The following is a 23,236-nucleotide window of genomic DNA, read 5'->3' on the forward strand; positions in this document are numbered from 1 at the left end:
AGTCACCTTGGGTTCTGCCTCCGCTGTGTCCTTTACTGCTCGGTACTGGGCCGCCCTTGGAGTCGGCTGGGGTTTTGTTGCCCTGGTTTGTCTCTGAGTAGGTGGTAGTTTTCGTCACTGGTAGGGGCGCGGGGTACTGCACAGCTAGTTTTCACCATTAACAGTGGCCGGCTCTGTTCCGCCTGGGTACGTTGTCCTCTTGCGGGGCTTTTCTTTTGTTTTTGTTTTTGCCTGGTGGGGGTCTGCTTTTACTATGGTCCCCCTTTCCTGTTCTAGGTGAATTTCTTTTGAATTCTTCTGTTGGCGGTACTCCCCGCTTGGCCCCCGTGAGTGGACACGTCCCGGGGGATTAGCTTTAGCAGTTTGTTGGTAGATTTGGGCGCCGGTTCGCGGTACCCTGCCTGGGCTTCCCTTAGCGTGTACCAAAGGCTAAGGGCCCTGGGAAACCCCACGGGGGCTCCGTGGTCCTCTAGATGTGTCCCCCCGGAGTCCCCCTCGCGTCCTGCGAGTTTGACAGTTGATCTGTCCCCTTGTCTCAGGGTGACACTCGCCTGTTGTGCCTCCACCATGCTGCCTGTTGGGTCCTTGTTCTTGTGACTCGGAGTCGTCCGATGATTGTTGTCGGTACGCGCTCTCCTTCACCCAGGCCACTGGTCTTGATAATCGGGTGCAGGCGGCTGCGGCGTTGCTTGCTGGGTGTGTGTTGCTGCAACGCTCTTGGTTTGCGGCCCCGGATGCCCCGAGGCTGCCCCGTTTTGGTGGTTGGGGTCTGGACTTGGGGGTGGGGGTCGCTTCAGCTCTGGCTCCTTCCGTTTCTTGTTCCTCCCCTTCTGTTCTACTCACTTCCTCTCTTGCTTCCTGCTCCGAACCATAGGAGGGTTTCGGGGTTGGGGCGGGGTCTGGTTGGGTTGAGACTCGGGCGGTCTCGGGGGTTTTCCTCTTCTGGGGTGGCAGCGGAGGCATTAGAGTCGGTTCCTCCAGCCGTGCCGTATGGGTCTGACCAGTGGGCTCCCTTCTTTAGTGTTTGCACGGCTGCCCCGGCTTTTCCTTGTTAAGCTGGGGCTTTGGGGGTGCGGCTCGGCCCTGGGTCATGCCGTAGAGGTTCCCGGGGTTAGGAAGGGGTTACCTGAGGGGCCTCGGCCCCGTTTGCCCCTCTTGGGTCCTTGTACCTTTGGTGTGGGGCTGGCAGTTCCTCAGAGTGGGGTTGTTCCTTCCCTCTGTGTTCCTGTTGTTTTCGGGTATACCCCTGCCTGGGTTCGGTTCCATGTTCCTTCGGGTTCGTCGGTCCCGTCGTTCATGGGGAAGTGTTTCACCACCTTTTCCTTACCCTTTTCGCTCTTATGTCGCGATGCTGTTCACAAAAAAAAAAAAAAAAAGTGTTCAGGTAAGGTACATCCATACAAGGTGTGTAACAAACATTGATGGATTTCTATCTTGGCCTAGTACGTAGGGCCTCGACCGTTTCGTATCATTGTACCTGCAAGTTCCTTGGTCAGGGGTGCTTGTCGGGGTTATAAATAAATAATAAAAATAAATGTTTATTTAGGTAAGGTACATACGTCCAAGAGATTTTACAAAGAATGATGGATTTATAGATAGGGCTAGTACATACAATGCCTATGGCCACTATTACGCAAAGTGTATCGGGCATTCGTTTTGGGCAAAGTGTTCTCGTTGGTTCACAAGTCTCTTCGTACCTTCCAATATTATTGGAACGTCTGTTTATTTTCGATGTGGTTTCCATCGGGTCTTTTGTCGGCCTTGTTGGTTCCCTTCCATCATCTGTTTTTTTTTTTTTTGCTTCGTTTTCGCCTTGTTTTGTTTTCGCGTCGTCTCTACTTCCAGTTTCGGTGTTTTTTGTCTTCATTCCGCACACTTTCCTGGTGTTTGTACGATGTCTGTACGTTGTGTGTACGATTTGTGTGTCTGCCTGGTGTACGAGCCACGCCTCCCGGTGGACGGGTGGTGCATTTTGTACCTCGTGTGCTGGGGCCGCGGTGTGCGTTTTGTTTACGGGCGGTATGCTCGTGTGTTCGCGCCGTTTCTTGTGGTTTTCTACGGCTTCTTGCTCGTTTCTCCCTCCGGTCGTGGCCTCTCTGGATGCCGAGGGTGTTTTGGATTTATGTCTGGGGATGTCACTTTGTTCTCCCTTTGTCCTGCTTCGTCTTCTGCAGGGCGCGTACCTCTGGCCGTATTCTCCTTCGACCTCGCATTTTATTCAGGTAAGGGTACATACTCTGCCTACTGCCTCGAGTATGCATGGCTTTCGGGCACACCTTTAGCGCTGCTCCTAGTTTCTTACTTGACTCGCCTGTGTTGTGGCACGGTCGTGTGTCTGCTCTAGCAGGTGAGGTTGCCTTGTCTGGCGCTTCTGTCGGCCTAGTGCTGGTTCTCACTTTTGGTGGGGTGCTTGCCTAGTAGTGCTTGCGGGGTTGAGCTCTGGCTCTTTGGCCCCGCCTCTCCTGTCAATTGACGGTTGCGCAGTTTCCTGAGCCTTCTGGGCTCTGTCTTCTTGTTTGCTCCTGTGGGTGGCGTCTGCCTCCTCCCACATGGCATTTTGGTGCTTTTGGCTTCCTTTCCCTCTGCTATTACTCGGGTTCTTTTTAGTGTCTGTGGCTCCTTTGGGTGCTCACTACCTCCTGTGTCCTCTTGTGCGTACCTGCATATGGACATAAGTACAATGGCCCTGCGGAGGGCCTCTTGGCCCGTGCGAGGCAGCTACTGATTTAAATTAAATTTTGCTCCGAGTATACAACACTCCCCGATAGGAGGAATACCTGCTGGGTTGTTCATCCTGTCACTTGTACCCAGACACAGCTGGGATTTGCTTAACTGTCTCAAGTGCATAGCTCCTCAAACAAGAAGATTAACATACATTCCCACTCACTCACATGTCCAACCCGCCCTTGCACCAATAGTGGGTCCCCACCACCACGTTACGTGGTAATTGGTTCTGCACATCACCGGGCCTGTTACTGTGCCGCACGGGTGGCGTGTGCCACTATCCCAGTTTCTATTGTTTCGTGGAGATTGGTCAATTCACACAAACACTAAGGAACTACTTATCTTTTGTTGCATATACAGTAGTTGTGGGTGATCGTTGGCAGGCAATGGTGCGGGTTGGGCGCACTGAGTGTCGGTACGGTGTCTCGAATGTCTGTTCTAGACCACACTTGCCGGTAGGCTAGTTATTATTCGCTACTCTGCTGGTTATATGCTTGGGCGCCGCCTCAGTTCCCCACAGGTTGGCAGGACTTTTTGTTGGACGTACGGAACGGTTTGAGTTCCGTCGTTGGTACTTTGTAGAGCTTTGCTTCTCTCGTTAGGCTCATGCGTTTGGAGCGAGTATCTTGGGATACTCTACTCCTTCCACCACCCTTGTTCACTGTTCCATCCTTGCTTACTCTTCCCCGCTTGGCGGGATTGCGTCGATGGCTCCTGACTGGGGTGTTGAGTGTGGTGTTTGGTCACCTTGCGTGCGTCTTTAGTGCCTTTTGTCCATCTTTTGTTCTTTGTTGTCCTGTGGGGCTCTACCCCGCATTTCGGTGCTTTTGTTTTCATTGTAGACCCCTGGGTCTTTTTCCTGTCTGGACACTTTCCTTGCCTATCTTCAGTGCCTGACTGCACCCTCACATAGCCGAGGGAGAGATCTTCTCAAGAACCTCAAGATAACCCTGCTGTCCGTAAGGTCCCTCAGGTATGTACGCGCTCCTCTACACATTTTGTGGTGTGCATTACTTCCCGGCCGCTCCTTGGGCCGTATTTGTGGTTTTCCTTACCTAATTCAGTTTTTCCTCCCCCATGCTACACTTTTTTATGTATCTGAGTCAGTGCTTCTTGATTATCCTGTTTGGTGCTCCGGTGGACCTCTGTCCATGTTCCACAGTCCTGCTTTTGAACTTCTCCAGTGTTCCATTTTGGTACCGAGTTCCTGCGATTTCTGTGTGGTTTTCTGCAGGCTTCGGGTTGCGCTGTCTGTGAGGAGGGGGGTGTGGACTTTTCGGTCTGCCGCTCCTGCCTTCCTGGTTCCTTTTCTTGGAACCGGGTTTGCTGGGTTCCGGTCCTGGTTTCAGGTTTTCTTTGTTCCTTTTCCGGGCCGGGTGTGTTGGTTTTCCTGCGGTTCTCGTCCTCGGTGGTTCTCCTCTTGGATGCCTCGGGGATGCGTGTATCATTCTTCCCTGCTGGAGCTGGTTCTGTTGCTCCTTTGGGTTGCGGGGTCGCTGTTTTTAGATTCGCGTTTTGCACTTTCGATCGTGGTGTTTGTTTCTCAGTCGTTTGTGTCGGCACAGGTGGGTTCGTTATTGGTCTCCCACCTGCACGTTTCGTCTCGGGGGCGGTGTTTGGTTTTCCTATCGCTGCGAAGGGTCCTTCGGTCTTTGATAGGGTTGGTTTGTCTTCCCTTCGGGGTTGTTCTGGGACCGTTGTCTGGGATTGTCCTGTCACCTGTTGGGTGGTGCTGGCAGAGCCGCTCCTACTTACGTTCAGTGTTGCGGTTCCTTCTGCTCCATTCTACTTGCTGTCCTGGGCATCATTCCCCTCTGGCCTGGTCTTGAGTTTTGGGGCCGTCCTGGTCGTTGGCCTGGGTGGTCTTTTTCTTGTCATTTTGGTCTTTGTTTTGTCTCTGATTTTGGTTGTTCAGTTAGGACGTGTGGTATCCGCCTCCCGGTTTCTTCCCTGTTTTACTTATCTTTTGGTAAGGTAGCTCCGGGGAGCCAACGGGGCTCCCCCCAGAAAACCAGCGTTGAATGTAATGAAACGCCATTTTCTGGGTGAGTCCTGGAGGCTCCCCGGCATCTCTCCCTCCCTCCGGTCGGCGGCGTTTTCACGTATTTTGACATCCAGCCTAAGAACTGCCAATTGGATCGCCGGCGTGGAGGGTCTGGGGCTCCCCCTTCCCCCTCTCGGGGAGGGGGAGCCGGGTTGCGCAGACGGTGGCGCGGCGACGTGATGACGTCATGCTAGTTTGATAATTTTGTTTGGGGAGTTCTGTCCACTCGTTCAGCTTTCGGTAGCAATAATTTCACCAGAATAGGGGTTTGTTTTGGGGTGCCTACCTTTCTGGGTGCCTGTCCCAGCGATGGCAGACATAGAATGCTCCCAATCACAAGGGGGTTTCTATAGGCCATTGCTCCTCGTGCCTCTCTGAGGGGGCCAGGTTCTGGCTCGTGGTCCCTGGTAGGCAAGAACTCCTAGCACTTTGACTGATGCCAGAAAGATATACATATCCATTCAGCCTGGATAGCTCCTGGGAGCCTCCGTGACTCACCCAGAAAATGGCGTTTCATTACATTCAACGCTGGTTTTTTCCAATATTTTGACTGTGACACTTGTCATTGATACAGGTCTATGAATGAGGGGTATTCACTGCTGCCACTTTTGTAGATTGGAACTATGTTAGCCTGTTTCCACACATCTGCTACGACTCCTGTACATAGGGATGTCTGAAAAATCAGCCGAAGTGGTATGCTGAGCTCAACTGCACATTCTCTCAGAACCCATGGTGAAACTCCTCTCTATGTGCTCTATGTGCTCTATGTTGTTCTCTGGAATTCTTATCGTGTCTAGTTCCCTGAAGGTTACCTTGAGGTTACCTTGAGGTGCTTCCGAGGCTTGGCGTCCCTGCGGCCCGGTCGTCGACCAGGTTGCCGGACTGATCAACCAGGCTGTTGGACGCGGCTGCTCGCAGCCTGACGTATGAGTCACAACCTGGTTGAAGATCTCATTATGTTCACACACACTTTGGAACTTTTCGTTTAATGTTCCACACATTTTCTTTTCATTTACCGTGTATCTGGTGGAGAGCCCAGGTATTCCCTGAGGTCTTCAGTTGAAATTGGTTAGGCTCGGGGATTTTGAGGAGGTTCACATTGGGCTGTGGGTGCCCTTCACCCCTTTATGGTCTCTTATGCCTATTTCACCCCTTTTGGTTGTGTTCCTCAGTAGGCAAAACAGAATTCCTATAACTGATGTAACCCATAAGACACAGCAATCTCAGGATGATAGCTTCAGGGAACCACCAGACCTCTATCAGAAAGAGGTACTTCATTACTTTCAGTGTTGGATTTTTTGAATTTTAAATGTGAATTTCCATAATAGAGGGAGCTTTCTTCACTTTGTATCTTTAACATTGTTTACAATATGTTCTATTACATTGTTCAATCTTGTATTTTACAGAGCAAAAGTCTTAAGGACATATCTCCACACTCTACCACAAGCAGCAGCAGTGGAATTAGCAGCAGTAGTAGTAATGGCAGCAGCAGTCATTTTGGCTCGGTAAACAGTTCCAGTCTATCGACCAAGGACAAAGATAAACGGAACAGCTGGAATCCCTTCAAGAGATCAACATCAAGAGACAAACTAAAGTCCTGATTCTCTTATTGACTGCAATGTTATTTTACGATAAATGGACTCATTGTTGAAGTCTGTTAATATTGCAATTTTAAGTAACAAATCAAACATATTATCAGACCAGCAAAATCAGTATTAATGTTTTGCACAAGCATCTTCAGTTTCCACAGTGCAATGTTTGTTACAGCATACTGGGCAGTATATAGTGTACTGAGCAGTACGCAGTGCACCGAGTGGTATTGCATGGTACCAGAGCGGTATCACAGTGTCAGGTTAGGTTATTGCTGCTTACTGGGCCATATTACAGTGCTCCGGGTGGTATCACAGTGTTCCAGGTAGCATCGTGGCATAAAAGGCAGTACAATGGTGTACCAGGCAGCATCACAGCGTATCGGGCAGTATCACAGTGCTCTGGGCAGTATCACAGTGCTCTGGGCAGTATCACTGTGCCCTGGGCAGTATCACTGTGCCCTGGGCAGTATCACTGTGCCCTGGGCAGTATCACTGTGCCTGGGCAGTATCACTGTGCTCTGGGCAGTATCACTGTGCTCTGGGCAGTATCACTGTGCTCTGGGCAGTATCACTGTGCTCTGGGCAGTATCACTGTGCCCTGGGCAGTATCACTGTGCTCTGGGCAGTATCACTGTGCCCTGGGCAGTATCACTGTGCCCTGGGCAGTATCACTGTGCTCTGGGCAGTATCACTGTGCTCTGGGCAGTATCACTGTGCTCTGGGCAGTATCACTGTGCTCTGGGCAGTATCACTGTGCTCTGGGCAGTATCACTGTGCTCTGGGCAGTATCACTGTGCTCTGGGCAGTATCACAGGAACTAATGCCAAACTTGTATTATAATAATTTATGCTAAACCCTTATTTTCCACTTGTAGTATTGTTAAATCTTGGCAGTTTACGTTTTTCCATAAAGTGGCTGTGATAAGTATCCTAACCTCATTTATCATTAAATAGATTATTCATCGTTTGAGTAAATTATCCTTATGTTTTCAACTATACCTTATATGTTGAAACCTTAATTAAGTCAAATTAAACTTGACAGGTATACTATATAAATACAAATAAAACCAAATTTATTGAAATATAAATTTTTGTTGCAATTGTTACCATCAACGTAACAGTAGAATCAAGGTGATACATTAAATCTTTATTATCTTGAAGCCTTTGATTTCTAAAGTTACAATTTGTAATAGTTTAGAATGTTATTTTCCAAACTTAAAAGTAATTGATGGATGCTTCTAAGTACAATATACACAAGAAGTGAGGAATTAAGATAAAGGAAAACAAAACAAACAAATGGTCTATTATGAAGTTTGCAGTTTAAAATGTGTGATGGACCTTTGCTTTCAGTGTTAAAATAGTCCAATTTCAAAGAGGCTATCCAATCTAATTATTTTTTTTTTTAAAGTCTAACCAATCTACTGCAGTGGGAAGATCATGGTGAACATGTTTATGGATTTAGGCCAATTTTTTTTTTTTTTTCTTGAAAATCATTTAATCTCGAACAAATTTAGATCTTGTAAATACAGGTTTGGCTGGCATAAGTACAGTTGCATACAGTTTATGAAGGGTGATGTAGGGGGATGTTTATAACATTAAACACAGTTTGAAATTCAAATCATGAGTAGTATATAGGAACTTGATCTAAACCAATAGTTGGTTTGAGTGATTTAGTGTAAAATTTTCTTGGTTGCCAACAGTTGTCATGGCAATGGTATCATGACAATCTGTTGTCTCTCAATACTGTGGCTCTGAGCTTAACACATTGTATAGCCAGAAACTGACTTTACAGCATGTAAATTTATGAAGATTAACAGAACAATTATACTGCTCTATCAGATTTGTCTAGTGGAAACTTGAACAATATTTTAACTAAATGTTTAATTTTGTATTTGAAGCAGATCTTTGTGGTTTCTTTGATGTATTTGAATGTTTGGTAGTTAACTGTCAGAAATTGAGATGTATTAGAGAAGTAACAGTTGTCAAAGGGCATAGATATTTGAAGGTTCCCCAATGTCTGCATTCTTATTTTAATTTGACATACCATATATTTGTTGGAAAAGTTTGATTTTGTGTGTGTGGGAAGAAAGCACAATTAATTTTTATATGAAATTTCATATAATCGACCTCTGATGTCATTTGGGTTTAGATTGAGGAGAACTTGAACTTGTTCATTGGTGCACTGAGTTTAGCATTTTTTTACACAAGTAGTTTGAGAGATTTTGGGCAGATTGTGGGTTGGTCCTGATGCTTATTATGTCTAGACTGGGGAGTAAATCCCAGAGTCTTGAGGTACAGCCCTAATTGCTAATCTCTTGTTGTCACTCATTTTATTTTACCTGAATTTACCCGAGAGTCACTTAACACTAGTGGCCTCGACGAGGACAGGAAGCTGGCAGCTTGTCAAAGGTCCCATCCCCCCCCTCCAATTTGATATTATCATCATTTCCAGTTGGATTTTAAAATTATTGGTTTAATGATCAATAAAGTTATTATAATATATATCATGCATAAAATATGAGCCAGTTGTTATCTTCTTTGTAAGTTATCTTATTTGTTACAAGAAAGTGGCATTAAAACAATCAATATACTTTTTCTTTATATACATACACACGCACACGCACACACACAACCTAACTTAACCTGAAACCAGCAACTTGACGAACAAGAGGACACAGATTTAAGCTAAGGAAACAAAGGTGTCAAAAAAATATTAGAAAGTTTTTTTTTTGCAAACAGAGTGGTAGATGGTTGGAACAAGTTAAGTGAGGTGGTGGCAGTGGAGGCCAAAACTGTCAGTAGTTTGTGTTATATGACAGAGTACTGGGAAGACGGGGCACCACGAACGTAGCTCTCATCCTGTAACTAAGGTAATTACCCTTAGGTAATTACACACACACTCACATTTTGTATTTGAAGGTTGATAACTAAATTCATTTGGGTATAGTTAAGCTTTACATAAATTCAGATTTTTATAAAATGTACTTTCATCTTGTCTTCTTCTGTAAATATGTTATTTACCACTTTTCTTTTACCCACTGTGTAACTATATTTTCCTCTGTAAATATTTTATTTACCACTTCTTTTACTCACAGCGTGACTGTCTTCCTCTGTAAATACGTTATTTACCACTTTTCTTTTACCCACTGTGTAACTGTATACTTGTATCTATCTGGTCATAGGTAATGTTTATAATAGTTTGTAAATATATGTAAATTGCTGTATATGCAAAATACTTTTACTGAATACATTTTATTGTTGAAAAATAGCAAACAAATATATATATTTTTAATTTTTGCATTTGTGAAATAAGGTAACAAATAATTTTTTAATCTAAAGTTCATTGAAGTACTCTGATACATAATTAATGCAAAAGTGATCTTTATATGTATGGCATGTAACTTGACTTGTACATAATAAAATTAAAGAAAATGCACTGCCTTTCATTAGTTAGAATAAATGTGCTATTTAATGTGCTGTTTTAACCCTTGACCTTTAAACTGCACAACACTGCATATGAAGTTTTGAGTAACCGACACAAAAGTGCGCATCACTGCATATGCAGTTTAGGTGTACTACGCAAGATTTAAACGGCCTGCGGATACATGGGATTCATATCACCTTCCTCAGGGCTCTTAATTGTAAACAGATGCCATTTAAAAAAAAAAAATCGTGGGCATTATTCCCGGGTGTGAGAGCCTCGGTACTGAGTGAGCAACCATGGCTGGCGCACGCAGCATGAGCTCATCGAACTGCTGTTCAGCTTGTGACCACAGCATCGCCTAAAAGTGTCAAAAATGTATGTAACTGGTATTATTTAGCGATGATAGTGTTACAGAAGACCCCCTGACTATGATATAAATGACCAGGATTCTGATAATAGCAGGATTGTTGTGATAATTTGCATTGTGCTGTGGGAGGAGTAATGTTGAGGGTGGGAGGGCTGTAGCGTCATCTGCCGAATGTGTGGCCACCTGTTGCTGTCTGCACGTATTATACTAGCTTAGTGGTTCGCTGTGGTGAACAAAACATGCAGATACTTGCATATATATAATGTCTGTATATAGTGAATAAAAGCAAAAACAGTATGGTGGGAGGAGGATGTTGGCGAGGAAGGGAGTGGTGGCAAGTGGCTGGCTGTCTGGTGTGTGGTGGCCACTCCTTGTTGCTTTTTGACTCGTAATACCAACTTGGCAAGTGGCTGGTGTGTGGTGGCCACTTCTTGTTGCTTTTTGTACTCGTAATACCAACTTAGTGGTTCGTTATGATGAACAAAACATGCAGATACTTACTTGAGTATATAGTGTAATAACTGCAAAACTGTTTGGTTTATGAACATAATTGAATCACTTATATGCACAACATAATTTTGAGAATAGCGATGATTCACACATTATATAAATATATCACTACACACTATTGAATAATATTACTGCAGAAAAACTTAAAAAAAATCAGACACATTGAAATAATTAGGTCATAATATCTTTGTGGCAACTTCCGCCTGACAGCTGGGGCGGAGCAGACCACCTCTGGCACCTGCTTTGTCAACGCTTTTTTTTTTTTTTTTTTTTTTTCTTGGGGGAGCCCCTATGGCTCCCCGGAGCTATCCAGGCTGATAGGGATAGTACTGAGTTTTGGCATCAGTCGATGTAGGTGGGAGTTGTAGGCCTACCAGGGACCACGGCCAAAACCTGGCCCCCTCAGAGAAGCACGAGGAGCAATGGCCTATAGAAATGCACGTGGGATTTTGGAGCATTCTATATCTGCCATCGACTGGGACAGGCAACCAGAATGGTAAGCGCCTCAAAACAAACCCCTATTCTGGTAAAACCAACAAAAATAATGAAACAAATGGAGAGAACTTCCCCCAAGGGAAAACGAGCAAACTAACATGACGTCACCGAGCCGCGCCTGCATGTCTGCGCAGCTCCCCCTTCCCGGGAGGGGAAAAAAGAAAGCCCCAGACGCATGCACCAGCGATCCACACCTTCAGTTCCTCGGCTGATGGGATAAGGCTTAGTCGTTGTGGCTCCAGCTCCGGATTCTCTTTGTGCTGTGCCTGGGTTCAGTACTTTTCTTCAGTGGTGTGCGAGCTGGGAGTACTCCAGGGTACTCTGGCTGCATGCGCTTACAGGCTAACTTTCCTACGTGCCCTGTAAGTACCGCCCACGGGGGTTGGGGTTACCTTCCACAAGTCACCTTGGGTCTAGCTCTGTTGGTCTTTCGCTGCTTGGCAATTGACCGCCCCGAGTGTTTGGGGGATTCCTCCCTTGTTTGCCTTGGGGTACCTGGTTACCTGGTTGATGTTCTGGGAGTTGTTCTACTCCCCAAGCCCGGCCCGAGGCCAGACTTGACTTGAGAGTTTGGTCCACCAGGCTGTTGCTTGGAGCGGCTCACAGGCCCACATACCCACCACAGCCCGGTTGGTCCGGCACTCCTTGAAGGAAACAATCTAGTTTCCTCTTGAAGATGTCCACAGGTTGTTCCTGTAATATTTCTGATGCTCGCTGGTAGGACATTGAACAACCGTGGACCTCTGATGTTCATAGAGTGTTCTCTGATTGTGCCCATGGCACCTCTGCTCTTCACTGGTTCTATTCTGCACTTTCTTCCATGTTCTTCTTCTGCACGTTGTTATTTTACTGTGCAGATTTGGGACCTGTTCCTCCAGTATTTTCCATGTGTATATTATTTGGTATCTCTCCCGTCTCCTTTCTAGTGAGTACATTTGGAGAGCTTTGAGACAATCCCAATAATTTAGGTGCTTTATCTCGTCTATGCGTGCCGTATATGTTCACTGTATTCCCTCAATTTCAGCAATCTCTCCTGCTCTGAAGGGGGAAGCGAGTACTGAGCAGTACTCAAGACGGGATAACACGGGTAAGTGGTAGCTTTTGCACTGGTAGGGGCGTGGGCATACTGCACAACTAGTTTTCACCTATAACAGAGGCTGGCTCTGTTACGACCCTGGGTTCTCCAGTGGAAACCAGAGGTCAAAATTGAGCTATTAAACTTTCTGGTAGTACAGTTGAGTGCATCTCGAGCGGCAATTGTTTGTATCTTCCCTGCCAGACGTAAGACTATTATTGTTTCTCAAAGAGCATTTAAAGACTGAGCTGGGGGTTGATTATTAAATAATAACATAGGCACCAACTTTGCTTACTAATACTTTCTAATCATTTGTAAAGTAACAATACGTTGCATAGGGGAAGATCTTTAATGTGCTTAGCTGCACGATCAATTAGGCTCCTTCCGGCACCACGACATGGGAGGCCTAGCTGGTCACTAGGAGGTTCTTCTCTGGCTGGCGTTCGTGTGGACGAGACCTACTCTGTGGCTGCACCCCTAATCTCCTCCCTTCTCCTCTTACTTATTTCCCTTACCTTAAGTTCCTGTACCATTAAGTTAAGTATTGTATGATTTCTAAGTGTACCTTCTCTGGTAGTAACGATTGGTGAGACCTGGGGGTAGTAGTTGCCAGTGTTTTGGGTAACCCTAAGTGTTGTGTTTTGTATTAGGGTACCACGTGGGGTCTCACTACCCTAAGCTGCATCCAGCTTCAGTGCTTATCCAGTAGTACTTTACCCTAGCTTGTTATTAGTGTAAACCTTGTATCCTGCCTATGTGGACCAAGGCTTTTAACGTAAGATAGTGTGGTAAAGTTATTATTATTATGGTTATTGGTGTGAGTGTATATGGGGGGTTGTTAAGGGGTTAATAAATAAGTACATGAATTACAGAGTATCCCTTCTTCCTGTGTGGGAGCGCATTGATCAACCCTTAGACTAACATATATGGTCTAGTAGCAAGTTATTACTACTGTGGATAGTTTATTTTGGGGGCCGGGCCTTTTAGCTCTCCCATATTTGATACTCTTGTCTTCTAACTACCCTTACCCCTTAATAGTACCAGTTCCCCATAGAAGCCCCACACATTGATATATATAACACAAGCCCAGACAGGCCCAGGTCCAGGCCCCAGACAGGCCCGAGTCCAGGCCCAGACAGGCCCGAGTCCAGGCCCAGACAGGCTCGAGTCCAGACCCAGACAGGCCCGGGTCCAGGCTCAGACAGGCCCGAGTCCAGGCCCAGACAAGTCCGAGTCCAGGCCCCGACAGGCCCGGGTCCAGGCCCAGACAGGCCCGAGTCCAGGCTCCGACAGGCCCGAGTCCAGGCCCAGACAGGGCCGAGTCCAGGCCCAGACAGGCCGCCAATACACTGTGGTTGCTCATTCCTACTGGGGCCTCATAACCGATTTTCCTTATGTCGGAGTCGTTCAGAGTGAAGACTAGGTCGAGTCTCGCTGGTTCATCATTTCCTCTCGTCCTAGTGGGTTCCCTGACATGTTGGCTTAGAAAGTTTCTTGTCGCCATCTCTATTAGTTCGGCTCTCCATGTATCCTCTCCTCCATGCGGTTCCTTGTTCTCCCAGTCTATCTTTCCGTGATTGAAGTCTCCCATGATGAGCAGATGAGATCTATTTCTACAGGTAGCAGAGGTTGCCTTCTCAATTACAGTGTTAACTGTGTGTGTGTACTCACTTAGTTGTGTTTGCGGGGGTTGAGCTCTGGCTCTTTGGTCCCACCTCTCAACCATCAATCAACAGGTGAACAGATTCCTGAGCCTATTGGGATCTATCATATCTTACACTTGAAACTGTGTATGGAGTCAGCCTCCACTACATCACTTCCTAATGCATTCCATTTGTCAACCACTCTGACACTAAAAAAGTTCTTTCTAATATCTCTGTGGCTCATTTGGACACCCAGTTTCCACCTGTGTCCCCTAGTGCGTGTGCCCCTTGTGTTAAATAGCCTGTCTTTATCTACCCTATAATTCCTTTCAGAATCTTGAATGTGGTGATCATGTCCCCCCTAACTCTTCTGTCTTCCAACGAAGTGAGATTTAATTCCCCTAGTCTCTCCTCGTAGCTCATACCTCTCAGCTCGGGTACTAGTCTGGTGGCAAACCTTTGAACCTTTTCCAGTTTAGTCTTATCCTTGACTAGATATGGACTCCATGCTGGGGCTGCATACTCCACGATTGGCCTGACATGTGTGTGTGTGTGTGTGTGTGTGTGTGTGTGTGCATGTGCATGTGTACTCACCTAGTTGTACTCACCTAGTTGTGTTTGCGGGGGTTGAGCTCTGGCTCTTTGGTCCCGCCTCTCAACCGTCAATCAACAGGTGTACAGATTCCTGAGCCTATCGGGCTCTATCATATCTACACTTGAAACTGTGTATGGAGTCAGCCTCCACCACATCTCTTCCCAATGCATTCCATTTGTCCACCACTCTGACACTAAAAAAGTTCTTTCTAATATCTCTGTGGCTCATTTGGACACTCAGTTTCCACCTGTGTCCCCTTGTACGTGTGTGTGTGTGTGTGTGTGTGTGTGTGTGTGTGTGTGTGTGTGTGTGTGTGTGTGTGTACTCACCTAGTTGTACTCACCTAGTTGTACTCACATAGTTGTGTCTGCAGGATCGAGCATTGACTCTTGGATCCAGCCTTTCGAGCATCGGTTGTTTACAGCAATGACTCCTGTCCCATTTCCCTATCATACCTGGTTTTAAAATTATGAATAGTATTTGCTTCCACAACCTGTTCCTGAAGTGCATTCCATTTTCCCACTACTCTCACGCTAAAAGAAAACTTCCTAACATCTCTGTGACTCATCTGAGTTTCAAGCTTCCATCCATGTCCCCTCGTTCTGTTACTATTCCGTGTGAACAATTCGTCTATGTCCACTCTGTCAATCCCTCTGAGTATTTTATACGTTCCTATCATGTCCCCCCTCTCCCTTCTTCTTTCTAGTGTCGTAAGGCACAGTTCCCTCAGGCGCTCCTCATACCCCATCCCTCGTAGCTCTGGGACGAGTCTCGTTGCAAACCTCTGAACCTTTTCCAGTTTCATTATATGCTTCTTCAGATGGGGACTCCATGATGAGGCGGCATACTCTAAGACAGGCCTCACGTAGGCAGTGTAAAGCGCCCTAAATGCCTCCTTACTTAGGTTTCTTAATGATGTTCTAACTTTTGCCAGTGTAGAGTACGCTGCTGTCGTTATCCTATTTATATGTGCCTCAGGAGATAGATTAGGTGTTACGTCCACACCCAGGTCTCTTTCGCGCGTTGTCATAGATAGGCAGTTCCCCTACATTGTGTACTGTCCCTTTGGTCTCCTATCTCCTAATCCCATTTCCATAACTTTACATTTGCTCGTGTTGAATTCCAGCAGCCATTTCTCTGACCATCTCTGCAACCTGTTCAGGTCCTCTTGGAGGATCCTGCAATCTTCATCTGTCACAACTCTTCTCATCAACTTTGCGTCATCCGCAAACATCGACATGTAGGACTCTACGCCTGTAAACATGTCGTTAACATATACAAGAAATAGAATTAGTCCCAGCACCGATCCTTGTGGTACTCCACTTGTTACTGTTCGCCAGTCCGACTTCTCGCCTCTTACCGTAACTCTTTGGCTCCTTCCTGTTAGGTAGTTCCTTATCCATGCTAGGACCTTTTCCCCCACCCCCGCCTGCCTCTCGAGTTTGAACAGCAGTCTCATGTGCGGTACTGTATCAAAGGCTTTTTGGCATTCCAGAAATATGCAGTCTGCTCAACCATCTCTGTCCTGTCTTATCCTCGTTATTTTATCATAGAATTCCAGAAGGTTTGTTAGTCACGATTTCCCTGTCCAGAACCCATGTTGATGTTTGTTCACAAACCTAATGTTCTCCAGGTGTGTAACCAGTCGTAGCCTAATTATTCTTTCCAGTATTTTACAGGGGATGCTTGTCAGTGATACAGGTCTATAGTTAAGTGCCTCCTCCCTATCGCCTTTCTTGAAGATCGGCACGGCATTTGCCTTCTTGCAGCAACTGGGCAATTCTCCTGACATAAGTGACTCATTAAAGATCATTGCCAGAGGCACGCTGAGGGCCTGCGCTGCCTCGTTTAGTATCCACGGTGATACTTTGTCTGGTCCAACTGCTTTAGTTGCATCTAGAGTTGTCAACTGTTTCATTACCTCCTCTGCAGTCACCTCTATATCTGATAGTCTTTCATCTAGGGTAACCCCCTTCCAACAATGGGAGCTGCTCAGGCTCGGTAGTGAACACTCCATGGAAACTGGCATTCAGTGCCTCGCAGATTTCCTTGTCACTTTCAGTATATACCCCCTCTGTCTTCCTTAGTCTTGTCACTTGGTCGTTCACCGACATTTTTCTTCTTATATGACTGAGTAGTAACTTAGGTTGTTTTTTCGCTTTGATTGCAATATCGTTCTCATAGTCCCTTTCCCATGTTCGTCTTATGTTAATGTAATCGTTCCTACCTCTGTTGCATCTGATCCTGTTGTCCTATGTCCTTTGTCTTCTGTACTTCCTCCACTCCCTGCCTGCTGGCCATTTTTGCTTCCTGACACTGTCTATTAAACCATGGGTTATTATATTCCTTCTTATTTTTTCCCTTTACTGTTGGTATAAATCTCTCTTCGGCCTCCTGGCATTTCTGTATGACTAGGTCCATCATATCTTGGACTGTTTTTCCTCTAATTTCTTCCTCCCACTGCACTTCACCCAGATAGTCCCTTATCCTCTTATAGTCCCCTTTCCTGTAGTCAACTCTCCTTTCTCAGATCTCTTGTCCCATGGTCATAAATTTGAATTCCATCGTGTGTGTGTGTGTGTGTGTGTGTGTGTGTGTGTGTGTGTGTGTGTGTGTGTGTGCGTGCGTGCGTGCGTGCGTGCGTGCGTGCGTGTGTGTGTGTGTTTGTGTGTAAGGGGGAGGGGGGGGTGTGATGCGTCCCCTCGTACACATAATATGGTACATATGTATTCCAGCAGCTGCGAGAACGTAATTGGCCACGTCACATCACATATACCACAAGAATTGTTAATGTAGTCGCTCTCCTTCCCACACGCGTCCCCTCCACCCCCACCCTACACACACACACACACTCACTACACACACCTTCCTGTGCCTCGAAATTCAGCACCGTGTCCTGCCTTCCAGTCCAACAGAATGACTCTCATTCTTCCTGTTTCGGCTCCTGTTGTTTTAGATTTAGCTAATCAAAACGAAATTTCCATGTAGCACGGGCTATAGTGCTACAAGGCCGTGATAAATGTGTTGTGTCTGAAAAGTCTTGTCACGTATCACTGATGGTTCCCCACACCTGTGGCGAGCCAGAGATGTGTGGATTAGCTTCCGGAGTCTTTCCTCGTAGCTCATGTCTCTCAGTTCTGGGACTAGTCCGGTGACATATCGCTGAATCTTCTCTAGCTTTGTCTTGTCTTTTAACTAGGTATTGACTACAGACTTGAGCTGCAAACTCCAGGTTTGGTCTGACATAAGTAGTATACAAGGTTCTGAATGATTCCTTACATAAAGGCAGTTCTTATGTTGGTCAATCTCGCATATGCCGCTGATGATATCCTTTTGATGTGGGCCTCTGAGGAGAGGTTAATATCAACCCCCGGATCTTTCTCTCTGTTTGACTTTGCAGTATTTAACCTTCCAGATGGTACCTTGTGTTCAGCCTTCTGCTCCCTTCACCTAATTTCATTACTTTACACGTTCGTGAGTTAAACTTTAGTAGCCATTTTCTAGACCATTCCACCAGTTTGTCAAGGTCATCCTGTAGTCTCTGTCTATCTTCATCTGTCTTTATTATTCTCATAATTTGTGCATCATCAGCAAACATTGAGAGGAATGAGTCGTTTCGACCCTCTGGAAGGTCGTTTACATATGCCAGAAACAGGATGGGTCCAAGTACAGAGCCCTGTGGGGCTCCGCTGGTGATATCTCGCCACTCTGTTGTCTCTTCCCTCACAGTTACTCGTTGTTTTCTATTGCTTAGATATTCCCTTATCCACTGGAGCACCTTATCTTTTACTCCTGCCTGTTTCTCCAACTTTATTATCAGCCTCTTATGGGGTACTGTGTCAAAGGCTTTCTGACAATCTAAGAAAATGCAGTCTGCCCACCCTTCTTTCCCTTGCCTAATTTTTGCCGACTGGTCGTATAATTTTATAAAGCCTGTGAGGCACGATTTTCCATCCCTGAACCCATGCTGGTGGTATGTTACAAAGCTCCTTCTCTCCAGATGTTCAACGAGCATTTTCTTCACGATCTTCTCCACCACCTTGCATGGTATACAAGTTAGGGAAACTGGCCTGTAGTTCAATTCCACCCTAGTCACCCTTTTTGTATATTGGGACTACATTAGCTGTCTTCCAGCTATCTGGTAGGTCTCCTGTTACCAGTGACCTGTTATACACCATAGAGAGTAGCACTCTTAGTGCTTCTGTACCCTCTTTTAGTATCCACTGGTGAGATTCTGTCAGGCTCAATAGTCTTGTCACATTCAGCTCTAACAGAATCCTTTTGACCTCATTACTGGTGAGGTCAAATTCCTCCAAGGCTGCTTGGTTTTCCTCCTCCTCTCTTAGTACAGGGGCTTCTCCTTGCTCTTTTGTGAAAACCTCCTGGAATCTCTTGTTGAGTTCTTCACTCACATCCTTGTCATTCTCTGTGTATCTGTTCTCACCTTTTCTCAGTTTCTGTGTGTGTGAGTGTGTACCCACCTATTTGTACTCATCTATTTGTGCCTGCAGGATCGAGCATTGGCTCTTGGATCTCGCCTTTCTAGCCTTCGGTTGTTTAAAACAATGACTCCTGTCCTTCTCTGTCATATCTAGTTTTAAAGCTGTGAATAGTGTTTGCTTCCACAATGTGCTCCTTTAGCTCATTCCATTTCCCCACTACTCTCACACTAAAAGAAAACTTTATAACATCTCTATGACTTATCTGAGTTTCTAGCTTCCACTCATGTCCCCTTGTTCTGTTGGTATTCCGTGTGAACATTTCGCCTTTTTCCACTCTGTCAATTCCTTTAAGTATTTTGTATGCTGCTATCATATCTCCCCGCTCCCTCCTTTTTTCTAACGTCGTCAGGTTCAGTTCCTTCAGTCGTTCTTCATATCCCATCCCATGCAACTCCAGGACTAGCCTCGTCGCAATTTTTTTAATCTTTTCCTAATTTCCTAGTGTGTTTCTTTAGGTGGGGACTCCACGATGGGGCTGCATACTCTAAGAATAGTCTCATGCAGGCAGTGTAAAGCGCTCTGAATGACTCTTTACTAAGGTTTCGGAATGACGTTTTAACTTTTGCTACCGTAGAGTACTCTGCTCTCCTTATCCGATTTATACATGCCTTAGGAGTTAGATTTTGCGTTACGTCCACTCCAGGTTCCTTTCTTGAATCGTCACAGGAAGGTTGTTTTTATTTTAGATTCAGCTACTAGGAACAAAAAGTTCCAAGTAGCACTGGCTATGGTGAGCCCGTAGTGAGGCACAGGAAGGTAGTTTCCCTTCATTGTGTACTGACCCTTTGGTTTCCTGTCACCTAGTTCCATTTCCATAACTTTACACTTGCTCGTGTTGAACTCCTGTAGCCATTTCTCTGACCATCTCTGCAGCTTGCAAGTCCTCTTGGAGTACTCTACAATCCTCATCTGTCACAACTCGTCTCATTAATTTCGCGTCATCCGCGAACATCGATATATAGCACGCGACTCCTGTAGACATGTCGTTCACGTATATTAGAAATAGAATTGGTCTCAGCACCGACCCTTGAGGTACTCCACTCATTACGGTTCGTCAGTCTGACTTCTCGCCCCTGACTGTTACTCTCTGGCTCCTGCCTGTTAAGTAATTCCTTACCCAAACTAGGGCTTTTCCGCTTGCTCCCGCCTGACTCTCAAGTTTGAATAGCAGTCTCCTGTGCGGTTCTGTGTCAAAGGCGTTTTGGCAGTCCAGAAATTTGCAGTCTGTCCTGCCTTATTTTTGTTGCTTTTATCATAAAATTCCAGAAAGTTTGTTATCCATGATTTCCCTTTTCTGAACTCATGTTGGTGTTTGTTTACATATCTGATGTTCTCCAGGTGTGTAACCAGTCATGACCTGATTATTCTTTCAAGTACTTTACAAGGGATGTTTGTCAGTGATACTGGTCTGTAGTTAAGTGCCTTTTCCCTATCTCCTTTTTTGAAAACTTGTACCACATTTGCCTTCTTCCAGCAACTGGGCAACTCTCCCTTTCATAAGTGACTCATTATAGATCCTTGCAAGAGGCACGCTGAGGGCCTGCACTGTCTCTTTTAGTATCCACGGTGATACATTGTCTGGTTCAACTGCTTCATTACCTCCTTTGCTGTCACTTTTATATCCGATTAGTCTCTCATCTTGGGTTATCTCCTCTAACAATGGGAGCTGCTCAGGCTCGGTTGTGAACACTCCATGGCAAACTGGCATTCAGTGCCTCGCAGATTTGCTTGTCACTTTCTGTATATGCCCCTTCTGTTTTCCTTAGTCTTGTCACTTGGTCCTTCATCGACATTTTCGTTCTTATATGATTATGTAGTAATTTAGGTTGCTTTTACGCTTTCATTGCAATATCGTGTTCATAATTCCTTTCCGATACTCTCCTTATAATAATGTATTCATTCCTACCTCTCTTGCATCTAATCTTATTGTCCTCTGTACTTTCTCCACTCTGCTGCTTCTCATTTTTGTTTTCTGGCACTGTCTATTAAACCATGGGTTTTATATTCCTTCCTACTTTTTTCTTTTACTGTTTATAAAATTCTCTATGGCCTCCTTGCATTTCCACTTGACTAAGTCCATCATATCTTGCACTGCTTTCCTCTTAGTTCTTCTTCCCACTGCACTTCTCTTATCCTCCTGTAATCCCTTTTCCTATAGTCTACTCTATTTCCCCAGACTTCTTGCCCCGTGGTCACGATTTTAAGCTCGATCATGTAGTCAAAGACTAGGAACACAATGGTCACTGGCTCCTAGTGGTATTTCATGTTCCATATTCGTAATGTCTACCTCATTCTGGGTGAAAATCAGGTCTAATAGGCTTGGTGTATTCCCTTCTCTTTCCCTTGTGTCTTCCTTCACATGATTGTGTGAGGAAATTCGTGTCTATAACTTCCACTAATTTAGCTCCCCACGTTTCTAACTCACCATGGGAATTTCTTGATTCCCAATTAATCTCTCCGTGATTGAGGTCCCCCATGACCAACAATTTCGCTCTCATTCTGTGAGCTGTTGTTGCTGCCCATCTGCAGTTCATCTATACATGCCTTGTTGTTATCATCATATTCCTGTCTGGGCCTTCTACCGTTTGATGGGGGATGGTAGAGTATCAAGATCACAATCCTCTTCCCAGTCACCTGTCAGAGTCCTAAGTGTGGAGCTTGTGCTTCCATTTGTCCCCCAATTCTCTAGTTCCTTAAATTTCCATTTTAGCTTTATGAGGAGTGTCACTCCCCCTCCCTATCTCAGTGTCCATTCTTTCCTTATCACTTGGTATCCATCTGGGAAGATTACATCTGCGATCACTATCACTTATTTTAGTTCCCACTAGTGCAATTATGTCTGGATCTGCCTCACTTTATTTGATTTTCCTCTGCTTTATTGGATACCCCATCATATACCATATTACCAGAGTTCATATAGAGCTCATCTGCCTACCTGTCTCCCTCGGTGTGTGCTGCAGGTGAGAGATGGATGCTGTCCTATCTCCAATAAGTGTGTGTGTGTGTGTGTGTGTGTGTGTGTGTGTGTGTGTGTGTGTGTGTGTGTGTATGTGTGTGTGTGTATGTGTACTTACCTAATTGTGCTTGCGGGGGTTGAGCTTTGGCTCTTTGGTCCCACCTCTCAACCGTCAATCAACAGGTGTACAGGTTCCTGAGCCTATTGGGCTCTATCATATCTACACTTGAAGCTGTGTATGGAGTCAGCCTCCACCACATCACTTCCTAATGCATTCCATTTGTCTACTACTCTGACACTGAAAAAATTCTTTCTAACTTCTCTATGGCTCATTTGGGCACTCAATTTTCACCTGTGTCCCCTAGTGTGTGTGCCCCTTGTGTTAAAAAGTCTGTCTTTATCTACTCTATCAATTCCTCTGAGAATCTTGTATGTGGTGATCATGTCCCCCCTAACTCTTCTGTCTCCCAGTGACGTGAGGTTTAATTCCCGTAGTCTTTCCTCGTAGCTCATACCCCTCAGTTCTGATACTAGTCTGGTGGCAAACCTTTGAACCTTTTCCAGTTTAGGTCTTATGTTTGACTAGATATGGACTCCATGCTGGAGCCGCATACTCCAGGATTGGTCTGACATATGTGGTATATAATGTTCTGAAAGATTCCTTACACAAGTTTCTAAAGGCCGTTCTTATGTTAGCCAACCTGGCATATGCCGCTGATGTTATCCTCCTGATATGAGCTTCAGGGGACAGATCTGGCGTGATGTCAACCCCCAGGTCTTTTCTCTCTCTCTGACTCTTGCAGGATTTCATCTCCCAAATGATACCTTGTATCTGGTCTCCTGCTCCCTACACCTATCTTCATTACATTACATTTGCTTGGGTTAACCTCTAACAACCATTTGTTCAACTATTCCTGCAGCTTGTCCAGGTCTTCTTGAAGCCTCAAGTTGTCCTCCTCTGTCTTAATCCTTCTCATAATTTTGGCGTCGTCAGCAAACATTGAGAGGAATGAGTCTATACCCTCTGGGAGATCATTTACGTATATCAGAAACAGGATAGGTCCGAGTACAGAGCCCTGTGGGACTACACTGATGACTTCACGCCAATCTGAGGTCTCACCCCTCACTCTAACTCTCTGCTTCCTATTGCTTAGGTACTCCCTTACCCACTGGAGCGCCCTACCAGTTACTCCTGCCTGTTTCTCCAGCTTATGCATCAGCCTTTTATGGGGTACTGTGTCAAAGGCTTTCCGACAGTCCAAAAAAAATGCAGTCCGCCCATCCTTCTCTTTCTTGCTTAATCTTTGTCA

The 23,236-nt window shown here is 45.6% G+C and overlaps 1 protein-coding gene across 2 annotated transcripts in view; it reads left to right on the plus strand.

Moving 5' to 3' along the window:
* The window catches only part of Rhp (GTP-Rho-binding protein rhophilin), a 319,468-nt gene extending 309,675 nt beyond the window's left edge, over positions 1 to 9,793 (plus strand). For both annotated transcript variants that reach the window (XM_069308794.1, XM_069308795.1), the window contains exon 13: positions 6,175 to 9,793. In XM_069308794.1, coding sequence (XP_069164895.1) covers positions 6,175 to 6,369 — 195 coding nt within the window. In that variant the 3' untranslated portion in view covers positions 6,370 to 9,793. The remainder of the gene's footprint in view (positions 1 to 6,174) is intronic.
* Positions 9,794 to 23,236: the final 13,443 nt, after the last annotated feature.

This window comes from Procambarus clarkii, chromosome 63, assembly GCF_040958095.1.
Source record: "Procambarus clarkii isolate CNS0578487 chromosome 63, FALCON_Pclarkii_2.0, whole genome shotgun sequence".
NCBI classification, from domain to species: Eukaryota; Metazoa; Arthropoda; class Malacostraca; order Decapoda; family Cambaridae; genus Procambarus; species Procambarus clarkii.